This window comes from Hypanus sabinus, chromosome 30 (genome assembly GCF_030144855.1).
Source record: "Hypanus sabinus isolate sHypSab1 chromosome 30, sHypSab1.hap1, whole genome shotgun sequence".
Classification (NCBI taxonomy): Eukaryota; Metazoa; Chordata; class Chondrichthyes; order Myliobatiformes; family Dasyatidae; genus Hypanus; species Hypanus sabinus.
In genome coordinates, this window is record NC_082735.1 from 34,242,678 (window position 1) to 34,257,501 (window position 14,824).

Consider the following 14,824-nt stretch of genomic DNA (forward strand, 5'->3'; position numbering starts at 1 on the left):
TCCCCAACACATACATCTGTCAGCTGACCTATCGCATTCCCTAACAGGAGATCCAACACTGCCCCATCTCTAGTCAGTACTTCTATGTATTGTTGCAAAAAACTATCCTGCACACATTTCACAAACTCTAAACCATCCAGCCCTTTTACAGAATGAGCTTCCCAGTCTACATGTGGAAAATTAAAATCTCCCACAATCACCACCTTGTGTTTACTACAAATATCTGCTATCTCCTTACACATTTGCTCTTCCAACTCACGCTCCCCATTAGGTGGCCTATAATACACTCCTATCAGTGTTACTGCACCTTTCCCATTCCTCAATTCCACCCAAATAGCCTCCCTAGAGGAGCTCTCTAATCTATCCTTCCAAAGCACCGCCATAAGATTTTCTCGGACAAGCAATGCAACACCTCCTCCTCTGGCCCCTCCTACTCTATCACACCCGAAGCAACTAAATCCAGGAATATTTAGTTGCCAATCACACCCTTCCTGCAACCATGTTTCACTGATCAAGGTGTTCAAATGAACTAATCCCACCTGCTTCATTTCTCTCTAGAATGCTACATTTAAACATTCCTGTCATATTTAACTTCTGATGGCCTATCAAAGTACTGAATTTTAAGAATTTTGTGATAAAACTCTCCATTTATTTGGTCTGATGTAAATTGCACAAATATCACAAGGCACCTTCTTTTTCGTTTAAGCATTTCACTTTAAAAAGGGGCGATGAAGTTCTAAATCAGGTGTATTTTAGCATGAGTGGGACAAATTTGACAACAGCAAATTGAGAAGACACCATTACAGATTATGTCCAAACTGTACAGGCCTTGATTTACATTTTATAAGCAACAAAATCTAGGTACTTTCATATGGCAGGCTTATGTTACTTTGCCATAATATCCAACACTGCTTGGGTGACGATATTAAGGGTCCAAATCTGAAGTCACAAATTTGCCTGCTGGAGAAACTGGAAGCTGATATGATGCAACATGCCTTGACAAGTGGCAAGTTGTACCCATCCAGGTCCTGGCATCAGCTGTAAGAAGCTACCTACAAATGCCAAGACACGTTCCATGGGGCTCCACTCAGAGACCCCTGAGCCAATACCACCTCAATCAGGGTTCTTAAAGGAACAGTTAGAAAAGTTCACAAGGTGGACGTCAAAATGTATGCACTTCCACAGGGGTGGAGGCAAAGGCCTAAATCACAGGCAATGAGGTAGACACCAACACCTAAAAGAAACACCACATGCCACAGCAGCCTAGTGGTTAGCATGACGCTACGACAGCTCAAGGTGTCAGAAATTCAGAGTTCAATCCCAGCACTTGCTGTAAGGAGTCTCTGTGTATCCCCCTTCGCAGAATGCACGGGTTTTCTCCAGTTGCTCCGATTTCCTCCCACAGTCCAAAGGTCAACCGGTCACTGTAAATTAGGTTAGGGCTAAATCGGGGTGGTCAGGGTTTGCTGGGTGGAGTGGCTCGAAAGGCAAGGCGGGCCTATTCCGTGCTATATCTCTACATAAAAACACCTAACCCTTTTCATCCTGATACACACTGTCAGATCAAACACCCAACCAGACAACCTTCACCATACCTAACATCGTAACACCAGACAACACACACAAAATGCTGGTATAACACAGCAGGCCAGGCAGCATCTATAGGGAGAAGTGCTGTCGACGTTTTGGACTCAAGGGTCCTGACAAAAGGTCTCGGCCCAAAACGTCAACAGCGCTTCTCCCTATAGATGCTGCCTGGCCTGCTGTGTTCCACCAGCATTTTGTGTGTGTTGTTTGAATTTCCAGCATCTGCAGATTTCCTCGTGTTTGATCATAACACCAGTACAACATCTCCCTCTACCAGAAGCCTACTCACCACTCCCTTATTCAAAAAGCAAGAAATGACAGACAGCCATCACAGGGGGAAAGTTGGAAACTATTGTTAAAGATGTTAATGTATGGCAAAGGGGAAAGGCAAAGCTTTAGAAACCATGTTTCCACCAGTTCTTTGGAGAAGTAATATTTACTGTGGATAAACGACAACCGTTGGATGTACATTCTGGTTTCCTCTCACCCCTTCTCTCCTCCATACCTGCCCATCAACCCTCTGATGCCCTTCCTCCTTCCCTTTCTTCCATGGTCCACTCTTGACTCCTACCAGATTCTGTCTTTTTCACCCCAGAATTCTCATGGTAAGTTGTTGCATCACAGGTTTTTTTTTTATTGAGTGATATAGCACAGAGTAGGCCCCTCCCCACCCATAAGAACCCCAATTTAACCCTAACCTACTCACGGAAGAATTTACAACAACCAATTAACCCACCGAGCAAGTGTTTGGAGTGGAGGAGGGAACTGGAACACCCAGAGGAAAAACCACACGTTGGACAGGGAGTATGTACAGAGACGATGCCAGGATTCTGACTCCCACGCCCCCATATGTAACAGCGTCACACTAACCACTAGCCTACCAGGGCACCTCGTGAAAAAGTATGTGCTGTTGCAGGGAAAGGAATATTTTGGCATGGAAAAAAAAATCTGGTCTGGTTGGCAGGGAATAGAGAACAGGCATAAATGGTTGATAGGTGATTGGTGCTGGAGTTTCTGCTTCACAATTTATATAAAAAACTTGGATAAAAGCACTGAAGCATTGGTTCCCACAACCATTGATCTCACTTAAGGAATATTTATATCACGCTTTCATTAGTTATTGCTATTTATATTTGCATTTGCACAGTTTGTTGTCTTCTGCACTCTGGCTGATCTTTCACTGATCCTGTTATAGTTACTATTCTATAGATTTGCTGAGTATGCGCACAAGAAAATGAATCTCAGGGTTGTAGATGGTGACATATATGTACTTTGGTAATAAAATATAATTTTAACTTTGAGGTATGGTGCTGATGACAAAAAGGAAAAATAACTGGTAAAGAGGACTGATGAAAACCTAAATGAGATGTAGAAGAGGACATAAAGGAGCAGGAGTAGGCACCTGCTCTTTTCCTGCTTCACTATTCTTCACACACACTTAATTTACAGTGGCCAATTCTCCCAGCTACCTGTGTAGCTTTGGGACGTGGGAGGAAAGTGGAGCACCACGTGGTCTCAGGGAGAACAGCAAACTCCATACAGACAGAATCAAACCCATGAAGCTGCAACACTGTGCCACCAGCTGTGGCACTGAGCTTGCTCAGATTTCTGTAACATCCCACGGGTTTTTGACAGGGTTAGCGTTTTCTCCTGTGGTAGGATCTCAGTGTACAGCCCAATAAACTTGACAGCCCGCAAAGCTGAATGAGTAACCATTTGCTGAGCTAACTCCAGCGACTGGCCTCGGTGGTGCGCTCACCTGATCAATCTCCTTTTGCAGTTGGTTTGCCTCTTCGTCCGTTAGCTCCTTGATCTTCGGCTGCTTTGCCGCAGTCACTGATCTCTCCTTGGCCTCCGTGAGGAGGGCTCGCTCCACCTTCTCCTTTTTCTCAGCTTCCCGCCTCACCTCTTTCTCCATCTGGGCCTGTGCGGCTAACTTCTGGTGGCGCTTGAACGTCTCTATGACCAACTGTGGAAAACAGGAGTCTGTTTGAAAAATAAATTACACCAACAGACTACTGGGGAGACACCGCGAGCAAATGGGGCCTTTGGGGGTGGGGGAGGGATGCAAAGAGACTCACCGGTATCAGTGCAGCAGTCCTCTAGTTTGCACAGAGGGGTGGAACCTTTGTGCTATGAAAACAGCATTGAAAGAAACGGAGGCAAAGCATGATCTCCCACTGACTGCAGAAGAACCTCAATACTCACTTTTTCAGCTGCTCCTTGCTCTCCACCAGTGAAGAAGTCAGTTTTACGCCTCAGGAAACTGAAGAACGTATCTACAAGCTGGAAGAATGAAAGCACAGTCCTTTTTATTGATTTAACTGGTTGTGGTTTCCCAGAACGCACCAAATAAATTATCTCGCTTAAAATACATATAGTACTATGCAAAAGTCTGAAGTACATGTAAAAAAAATCTGTAAAGTGAAGATGCTTTCAAAATAATGAAATGCACAGTTTCTAAATATCAAAAAGTTAACTACAAGAGCAGTAAACAGTAATAAACTAAATCAAATCAATATTTGGAGTGACCACCCTCGGCCCTTAAAACTACATCAATTCTCATAGGCGCACTGTCGTGCAGTTTGTAAGAAATCAGCTGGTAGGTTGTTCCAAGCATCTTGGAGAACTTGCCACAGTTCTTCTGCAGACTTCAGCTGTCTCACATGCTTTTATCTCTCTAGGTAATCCTAGACAGCCTTGGTGATGTTGGGATCAATGCTCTGTACAGGCCATACCATCTGAAGATCTTATATAAAAAAATCTATGTGTCTAAGATTATTTTTACAGTATAGAATTACATCAAAATTGAAAATACACTCCAAATGAAAAAGAACAATGATTAATGCAACGCTATTACTGCTCGGGGCATTGGAGTTCAGAGTCCCATTGTGGTGACATCTGAAAGGAGTTTCTGTATGTCCTCCCAGTGGAATGCATGCTTGGGTACTCTCCAGGTGCTCCAGTTTCCACCCACAATCCAAAGATGTATCGGTTAGTGGGTCAATTGGTAAATGTAAATTTGGGCCGAATTGGGGATTGCTGGGCTTGAAGGGCCAAGAGGGCCTCCTCCGGGCAGCATTTCTAAATAGAATATTTGAAGTTGATTATATTTGTAGTTTAAAAAGGAACAGCTTGCCATATACAGTATACTGGCCAGTGAAGAGCACGGTGAAGTGTTAGATTTCAGTCTCTGCTAGTAGACCAGATTTAACACCATCAGATATTTCATTCAGCCCATTCAACAATTAAACCACCCCTCAACAATGATGTGGCTGCTGGACAAAGAGATAGTGCAGAGCAGATCAGAGCCAGGTAGACTAAAGACCATCTCATGTGCCAGAGCATTCATCAGCAAAGTGGTGAGAAAGTCTTGGGTTCAAAGCTTCAATCCTGAGACGAGTCTTGAAAATCTACATTCTTGTTGCCAGAGTTTAAAAGCCTGCTGCCCAAAGTAAGTAAGATATAAAACTGAGGGCCTTTCTGCCCTCTTAGGAGATGCAAAAGTACTTTCTACATTTTCAAACAAGAGCCGAGGTGTTCTCCAATGTCCTTGCCGATATTTATTTCACAATTAAGACCACAAGACCATGAGATATAGGAGCAGAATTAGGCCATTTGGCCCATCATGTATGCTTACCACTTCATCAGGGCTGATCCAATTTTCCTCTCAGCCCCAATCTCCTGCCTTCTCCCAGTATCCTTTCATGCCCTGACCAATCAAAAATCTATCAAACTCTGTCTTAAATACACATAAAGACTTGACTTCCACAGCTGTTTGTGGCAAAGAATTCCATAGATTTACCACTCTCTGGCTAAAGAAATTCCTCCTCATCTCCATTCTAAAAGGACACCCCTCTATTCTGAGGCTGTGTCCTCTGGCCTTAGGCTTCCCCACCACAGGAAACAGCCTCTTCACATCCACTCTATCAAGGCCTTTCACCATTTGATAGGTTTCAATGAGGTCACCCCTCATTCATCTGAATTCTAGTGAATACAGGCCCAGAGCCATCAAACACTCTTCATATGACAAGCCATTCAATCCTGGAATAGTTTTTGTGAACCTTTGAACCCTCTCTAGTTTCAGCACATCCTTTCTAATATGCCCAAACCTGCTCACAATACTCCAAATGAGGCCTCACCAGTGCTTTATAAAGTCTCAACATTACATCCTTACTTTTATATTCTTGTCCTCTTGAAATGAATGCTAACATTGCATTGGCCTTCCTCACCACGGACTACAAATTAACCTCTAGGAAACCCTGCATAAGGAGTCCCAAGTTCCTTTGCACCTCAGTTTTTTGTATATGCTCTCCTTTAGAAAACAGGAGATTTTCATTTCTTCTACTAAAGTGCATGACCGTACACTTCCCAACACTGTTTTCCATCTGCCATTTCTTTATCCATTCTCCTAATCCAAGTCCTCCCGCAGCCTCTCTACTTCCTCAAAATCACATCCTCCTCCACCTATTTTCATATCGTCCGCAAACTTTGCAACAAAGTCATCGATTCCATCAATCAAATCATTGGCATTTTCTGTATCGCTCCGAATAATTATTGTGGAACACCACTAGTCACCAGCAGACAGACAGAAAAGGCTCCCTTTATTCCTACTCTTCGTCTCCTGCCATTCAGCCACTGCTTTATCCATGCTAGAATCTTTCCTGTAACACCATGAGCTCGTAACTTGTTAAGCAGCCTCGTGTGTGGAACCTTGGTAAAGGACCTGTGAAAATCCAAGTACAAAACATCTTTGTCTATCCTGCCTGTTATTTCTTCAAAGAGTTTCAACACAGATTTGTCAGGCAAGCTTCTCCCTTGAGAAAACCATGCTGACTATGGCCTATTTTATCATGTGCCTCCAAGTACTTGAGACCTCATCCTTAATAATCTTCCCAACCACTGAGGTCAAACTAACTGGCCGAAAGTTTCCTTTCTTCTGCCTCCCTCCCTTCTTGAAGAGTGAACTGACATATGCAATCTTCTGGTCTTCCGGAACCATTCCAGAATCTAATGATACTTATAAGATTACTAATACCACCACAATCTCTTCAGCCACCTCTTTCAGAACTCTGGGATGTACACCATCTGGTCCTTCAGTCTTCAGTCTCCCAGAAATGGTTGTCTAGTAATGGTAATTTCACACACTTCATGCCCCAACACCAGGAATTTCCACCATACTGCCAGTGTCTTTCACAGTGAAGACTATTGCAAAATACTTGCTCGGTTCATCTGCCATTTCATTGTCTCCTATTACTACCTTCCCAGCATTGTTTTCCTGCGGTCCAATAATAACCCCTCGTCTCTCTTTTACACTTTATGTTTCTGAAGAAACTTTTGGTATCCTCTTTAATATTATTGGCTAGCTTACTTTCCTATTCCATCTTTACCTTCTTAGTGACTTTTTAGTTTCCTTCTGGTTTTTAAAAGTTTCCCAATCCTCTAATTTCTCACTATTTTTTCCTCTATTATTTGCCCTCACTTTAGCTTTTATGTTGGCTTTGATTTCTCTTGATAGCCATGGTTGTGTTATCTTTCCTTTAGAATACTTCTTCCTCTTTTAGATGTACATATCTTGTGCCTTCCGAATTGCTTCCGGAAATTCCAGCTATTACTGTTCTGGCATCATCCTGGCATGTGTTCTTTTCCAATCAATTCTGGCCAACTCCCCTCTCATGCCTCTGTCATTCCCTTTACTCCACTGTAATACTGATACGTCTGACTTTAGCCTCTCTTTCTCAAATTTCAGCGTGAATTTGATATTATGATCACTTGTCCCCAAGGGTTCTTTTACCTTAAGCTCTAATCACTACACAACACCCAATCCAGAATAGCTGATCCTCTAGTGGGCTCAACCACGAGCTGCTCTAAAAAGCCATCTCATAGGCACTCTAGAAATTCCTGGCCCGAAATCCAGAACCAACCCGATTTTCCTGATCAACCTGCATAATGAACGATTACTGTAACATTGCCCTTTTGGCATGCATTTTCTGTATTTTCTATCGCCTATTATAATTTGTAGGCCACATCCTTACTAGTGTTTGGGGGTGTGTATACAACTCCCATCAGTGTCTATCCACAATGATTCAACACCTTCCAACCCTACGTCACCTCTTTCTAATGATTTAATTTTTTAAACCAACAGAGCAACCCCACCCCCTCTGCCTTCCTGCCTATCCTTTCAATACAATGCGTATCCTTGAATATTAAGCTCCCAGCTATAATCTTTCAGCCATGATTTTATGTCTACAACATACCTGCCAATCTGCAAGTTCATCTACCTTATTCCGTATACTGCACACATTCAGATACAGCACCTTCAGTCCTGTATTCACCCTTTTCAATTTTGTTGCACAATGTTCAACCTTTTGATTCCTAACTTTGTCTGAGGTCTTACCAACATCTGCCTCCACAACCTCTCCACCATCTGTTCTGGCACTCTGGTTCCCATCTCCCTGCAACTCTAGTTTATACCCCATCGTGCAGCATTAACAAACCTTTCCACGAGGATATTAGCCCCTCTCCAGCTTAGGTACAAACTGTCCCTTCTGTACAGATCCCACATGCCCTGGATCAAAGTATCTTATAGTAAACACAAAGTACACTGCAGATGCTGTGGTCAAATCAAGACGTACAAAAAAGCTGGATGAACTCAGCAGGTCAGGCAGCATCCGTTGAAAGAAGCAGTCAACTTCAGGGCTTTGGCAAAGGGTCTCGACCCGAAACGTTGACTGCTTCTTTCAACAGATGCTGCCCGACCTGCTGAGTTCATCTTGCTTTTCTGTACGTCCAAATATCTTATGCCCTGCCTCTTACACCACTTCCTTACCCACATACTAAACAGTATAATCTTCCTAGTTCTAGCCTCACTCGCACGTGGCACGTGTAGCAGTCCTGAGATCACGACCCTGGAAGTCCTGCCCTTTAACTTAGCACCGAATTCCCTATGCAGAACCTTGTCACTTGTCCAACCCATGCCATTGATACTTACACAGACCACAACGTCTGGCTGTTCACCCTTCCAGTTAAGAATGCTGAGGACTTGATCCGAGATATCCCGGACACTGGCACCCAGAAGGCAACCTATCATCTAGGATTTTCGTTCTTGCCCAGAGAACCACCCATCCGTTCTCCTATCGATTCCCCTATCGCCACAGCATGTCCCTTCTATCCCCCTTCCCTCTGAGTCACAGAGGCAGACTCAGTGCCAGAGACCTGACCACTGAATTTTGTCTGTTAGGCCACCCCCCCCCCGACCGTATCCAAAGTGATATACCTGTTGTCGAGGGGGGCGGCCACAGGGGTACTCTGCACTCTCTCCTTAACCCCTTTCCCCTTCCTGCCACCCGGTTTCCTGTGTCCTGCACCTTGGGTCGCCCCTTCAGCCTCCTGAATGATTCGGAGTTCATCCAGTTCCAACCCTTAACAGGGTTCATTAGAAACTGCAGCTTGATACATTTCTCACAGTTGTAGTCGTCAGGGATACTGGAGGTCTCCCTGCCTTCCCACATCCCACAAGTGGAGCAGTGCCCTACCATTTCTACTGTCCCAGCTAAGCAGATATAAAGAAGGGAAGTAAAAAACCTTGAGCTTTTCTTTCCTCTGCTTTCTCTGAGTGAAGCCTCAAAAAGCTAAAGCCTTAAGATCACCACTCTGTCTACTCAGATGACAGTCACTGCACTTACCCCTGCCTGCCTTTAATTTGCTCTTACTAATCAATCCAAAATGACAACTGGCTGCTGGTCAAAGCTCTATTATGCTACCACAAATTATAGTTAAGAGCTATAATGGGTGGCAGGGTGGAGATGTATCTCTACCAAAGGAGGCGTAAGTTGCTCCTTCCCTCTGCCAGCCTGCAAGTCACCCTTGAGCAAGATGCAGCACCTGCTGATCAGGGTCACATGAAACCAGGGGAGCAGGTGATGGATGGTCGTATGAACAACCAGTGCATATCCAAAGTCCTGGTTATGTGACCACTGGCACCAGGTAGACAATTTCTGAAGAGTACTGATAATGGCTGGGGTCATCCATCTTGAAAAGACACTGCTCCGAAGAAGACAATGGCAATGCACTTCTGTAGAAAAATTTGCCAAGAACAATCATAGTCATGGAAAGATCACAATCACCCATGTCATACGACACAGCACAAAATGAACGAACAAAGAACTATAAAACTAATTATTCAATTATCACATTGCTGATAGTGCGATTTTACTGCACATTCACTTCCAATACTACGAAAGAATGATTTTAAAGAACATTGGGATGGCTTGATGTCATAACAGGCACCAAATCAACATATTTCTTTCCATAGTTGGCGGGTCTAGGAATGGTCGAAATCACTGCATACTCTAGCCTGTCAATGGTCACATTCAGCACAGTTTACGGATGTTGTATACAAGCAATTATTTTGCTCATTGGACAGATGTGGCTCATCAGCTGTGGTTGGCAGTTCATCTAGGAGGAACACTTTGATCTCAAACCTCCACTGTCTAGCGGCTATACCTACTCATGGGGAAGGCTTTGGGAAAAATCCCTGAGGAAAAATCTGGAGATGGAGTCCATAAGGCAGTCCTACATTGAGATCAAGGCTGACTAGCATCTCCTGCAGCGCCACAGGTGCCAAACTGTATCGGTCTCTGCCGTTCCACTGGATTCATCAGCTGCCTGCCGCATGAACAGCTTGCTCTCCATATTGTAATTCCCTAACTTGCATTGTGGCTTGTGTATTAACTTCCACATAGTCGACTGGGACACAACGTCCATGGTCAACCCCAACCAACGTAGAGCCTTACTCTGTGCACAAAGAAGTTGAATACTAAACATAGAACAGTACAGGCCCTTCAGCCCATGATGTTGTGCTGGCCTTTTAACCTAGTACAAGATCAATCTAACGCTTCTCTCCACAATAGCCAACAAGTTTTTTTCTTTCATCCATCAGACTCCGATGAGTCTTTGAGCTGATTGTCCGTGCCAGCCCAGGTGGGCCATGCTAGGCTGCACACTGGCATCAAAAGAATTGAGATGAGATCTACTAGAGTGAAAGGCAATTTACACAGGTTGAAAGCGGATTCAAAGGATATCTGCTGACATGCAAGGTCAGGGACAGGTTTAACTGCAGACAAAGAGGGAAAGCTCTAACACAGGGGTTCCTAACAGATCCCTCGGTTAATGTCATAAAGAACACGGGAACCCCTGCCCTAACAGATCTTTCTGCACTTTGGGGGAGGGTCCAACTAGTCTGGAAGGAGTAAGGGAGCTTTCCACGAGACAGGTAATCAATACCTACAGGTAGGCATGTTAGGGATAATACTCATGGACTTTTTACTCTCCTCCCATTCGGTAGGCGCTACAGGAGCCTCCGCTCCCACACCAGCAGGCACAGGAAGAGCTTCTTCCCTGAGGCTGTGACCCTGCTGAACCTCACATCACAGCGCTAAGCAGCATTGCATCCATATTGGACAGTCTCAGTAGTTTGTGCTGTAGCACTTTTTATTGGCAATTATTTTGTAAGTAACACTATTTTTTGCATTTGTGACAGCTGACCCTCGGGATTAGACAGAGAAGGGGTCCATCAGTAAATGGTCTAGAGGCGATGGTGGGGGTGGGGGGAATCTATCCACGTGCTGGGACAGACTGAGCGGAAAGGGATTTTGCATTCAGGAGAGGAATCATGCTGCTGGGGAAATAAATATAAAGTTAATGCTTCGGGTTGATGCCTTTCATCACAGCAGGTTTACTGGAGGTTGGAAGGTGTGCCGGGGGGTTTATTTGCAGGGTGACATGATCTAACCGCATACCGAGCTGGGAGGGACTCCATTCGCCCAGCGTCGCCACCCTCATACCTGGTGGATGCCGTCTTCGTGCTGCTGGGCCATGGCGAGTAGGATGCCATCGAAACGATCCTCGGCGGCCGAGTCCCCCATGGTGTCGCGGTGGCAAGCCGGGTCCTTCTCGCTGAGGTTCAGCCCGCAAGCCGTAGGCCCCAGTCGCTCACCCGGAAGTGCTACCGCGACTGATGGACAGGCCCGCCGACCAATTACCGTACCTTCTGGGCCAGACCTCGGCCGTTCGACCAATAGGGTGCGACTGTTTGGGATGTCGCCATGGAAACTGGAACATTCGGGAAGGGGATCCGGGAGCCCGGCTGGGAATCTTTTCCACTCACGGACCGGGATTCACTCTGACCGGGGAACGTGGATGGAGTGAGGGAGGAGGGTATGGGCCGGTTGGAAACCGTGCAAAGCGATGCAATTATTGCATTGACTCCGAAATTCATAACGTAACCACGAGAAAATATCAAATCAAAGGTGACCTACCAAGGTCTCGTAGGTTTGCTGAGGTGAATTTAGAATAAATTTTTTTAAATATTTGCACGTAGGTTAAGAACACGGGCAGTGTGCAGATAAACGTGATGGATTGAAATGGAAGCAGAAAATGCTGGGAAACTGAGCAGCATGTTAGCATTTGCAGAAAGGGGAACAGTCAACGATTCAGAGGCGTCAGACCGGGGGAGAGATATAACTTTAATTTACAACAGGAGACTGGGGTGACTCTGAGAAGGATTGGTTGAACTAGCCCAATGGAAACTTCAGCTTCTAAGTCTGTAGAATGAGTTAGTAACGGTTAGGCGTTGGTAATTTGCTTAAGTTTTCTAGCGTTTTCCATCTTACGTTTTTCTTTTTATCACAGAGCAGCACAGAAAAAGGCCCTTCAGCCCACAGTGTTGTGCCAAGCCAATTAAATTAGTAATCAAATGGCTAACTAATCTCTTCTACCTGCACAATGTTGATAGCTTTCCACTTCCCACACGTTCATGTGCCTACATAAAAGTCACTATAATGTTTCTGCCTCTATCACATTCCAGAGACCCACCACTCTGTGTCGGGGGAAGAAACTTGACCCTCACATCTCCTTTGAAATAACCCCCCTCTCACCTCAAATGCATGCCCTCTGGTACAAGATATTGTCTGCCTACTTTATCGATGTCTCTCATAACCATATAAACCTCTATCAGGTCTCCCCTCAGCCTCCACCACTTCAGAGAAAACAACCCAAGTTTGTCCAGCCTCTTGTGATAGCACACGCCCTCTAAACCAGGCAACGTCCTGCTAAACCCCTTAAGGACTCTCTCCAAAGACTCAACATCCTTCCTGTGATTTTTTGAGATACAGCTATTTTGAGAATAAGCCCTTCCAGCCCCCCAGCAACACCCCCACCCCTGATTTAACCCTAGACTAGTCCCAGGGTAATTTGCAGTGACTACCAACCAGTACATCTTTGGACTGTGGGAGGAAATTGGAGCACTCTGAGGAAACCTTCGCGGCCGCAGGGACAAACTCCTTAGAGTTGAACTGTACTGTAAAACATCGTGCTAACCACCACGCTACCATGCAGCCGTGGGTGACCAGAATACTCCAGATGCGACTGGGAGTTTTATAAAGATACAACCTAACTTCCTGACCTTTCGACTCAATACCTCAACTAATAAAGGCAAACACGCCATTTGCATTCTTAACCCGTGTAATCACTTTCAGGGGCCATGAGATCCCTCTCTGCTCATCAACACTTCTGAGGATCTTGCCCTGGAAGTATAAATTTAGCCTTCCAGACAAATGCCACCCCCCTTGCTGTCACTAAGAGAGGCAAAACTAGATCTGTCTGAGTTGGGGATGTACAAGGATTCATCAACATACTAGGGTGGGACTGTTGGGGAAAGAGGACAATCCACATGGTGGGGACTAGATTTTGTGATGGGATGGGAAATAGTTGAGGTTTGCATATGCTTGCAATGCCACAATTAGCAAAAGAGAAGCAGCCTGCTCCAAGTTCTGACCATAGAGGCACATTCACAGGCTCCCACAGCTCCCAGAGACCCAGTGATTTCAGTCTCTGTGCCCAACATAGGAGTATTCAGGAGGCATCTGGCTCTACAGGGTTCCTGGCCAAGTACTGAAGACCTGTGCTAAGCAGCTGGCTGGAGTGTTGACTGATATCTTTAGCCACTCCCTTCAGCAGTTTGAGATACCAACCTGCTTCAAGCAGGCTTCAAGAAGAACAGGGTAACCTGCCTCAAAGTCTATCGTCCAGTAGCCCTTGCATCCACTGTGATGAAGTGCTTTGAGAGATTGGTAATGAGATATTTCAACTCCTGCCTAAGGAGTGACTTAGATCCACTTCAATTTGCCTACCAGAGCAACAGGTCCACGGCAGATGCCATCTCATCAGCTCTTCAGTCAGCTCTGGAACATCTGGACAGTGAAGATGCAAACATCAGGATGCTCTTCATTGACTACAGATCTGCATTCAAGTCCACCATCCCCTCAAAGCTAATAAGCTTCAAGACCTCAACCTCAATGCCTTCTTAAGCAATTGGAGACTCGATTTCCTCACTTGAAGACACCAGTCATTTCAGATTGGCAACAACATCTTCTCCACAATCTCCCATCAGCACAGGTGCATTACAAGGCTATGTGCTTAGTCCCCTGCTATACCTGCTTTATACTAATGACTATGAAGCTAAGTACAGCTCCAATACTATATTCAGGTTTGCTGATGATACCACTGTTTGCCAAATCAAAGATGGTGACGAAGCAACATACAGGAAAGAGATTGAAAATCTGGCTGAATGGTGCCACAACAACCTCTCACTCAATGCCACAAAGCCAAAGAGCTCATTATTTATCTACAAGAGGATGAAAGCAAAGGTCCATGAGCCAGTCCTCATCAGGAGAGAGTCAGTCACTTTAAATTCCTTGGCATTTACAGTGACAGGTGCGTAAGAAGGGCCCAAAGGATCATTGGGGACCCAAGTCACCCCAACCACAAACTGTTCCAGCTGCTACCATCCGGAAAACGGTACCACAGCATAAAAGCCATGACCAACAGGGTCCAGGACAGCTTCTTCCACCAGACCATCAGACTGAATAATTCATGCTGACACAATTGTATTTCTAAGTTATATTGACTGTTCTGTTATATATCTTACTGTACATAAAAGTTATTACACATTACTATAATTTGCACGTTGCACATTCAGACAGAGAAGTAACGTAAAGATTTTTACTCCTCATGTATGTGTGGGATGTAAGAAATAAAGTCAATTCATTATCATTTTAAAGGATCTTCTCTGCATCCAACAAGTACAGTAAGTGCCATTACAAAGAAGGCATGGAGTGTCTCTAACTTTTTAGAAGTTTGTGAAGATTTGGGATGTCATCTAACACTTCTATAGATG

General features: G+C 44.8%; 1 protein-coding gene across 1 annotated transcript in view; it reads right to left on the minus strand.

The window, feature by feature from the left end:
• nudc (nudC nuclear distribution protein) overlaps nt 1-11,611 on the minus strand; it is a 29,941-nt gene extending 18,330 nt beyond the window's left edge. Inside the window, exons 1-3 of the mRNA XM_059954667.1 lie at nt 11,433-11,611; nt 3,796-3,873; nt 3,347-3,556 (exon numbers count right to left, since the gene is read on the minus strand). Of these exons, the coding sequence (XP_059810650.1) occupies nt 3,347-3,556; nt 3,796-3,873; nt 11,433-11,513 (369 nt within the window). The 5' untranslated portion in view covers nt 11,514-11,611. The remainder of the gene's footprint in view (nt 1-3,346; nt 3,557-3,795; nt 3,874-11,432) is intronic.
• Nucleotides 11,612-14,824: the final 3,213 nt, after the last annotated feature.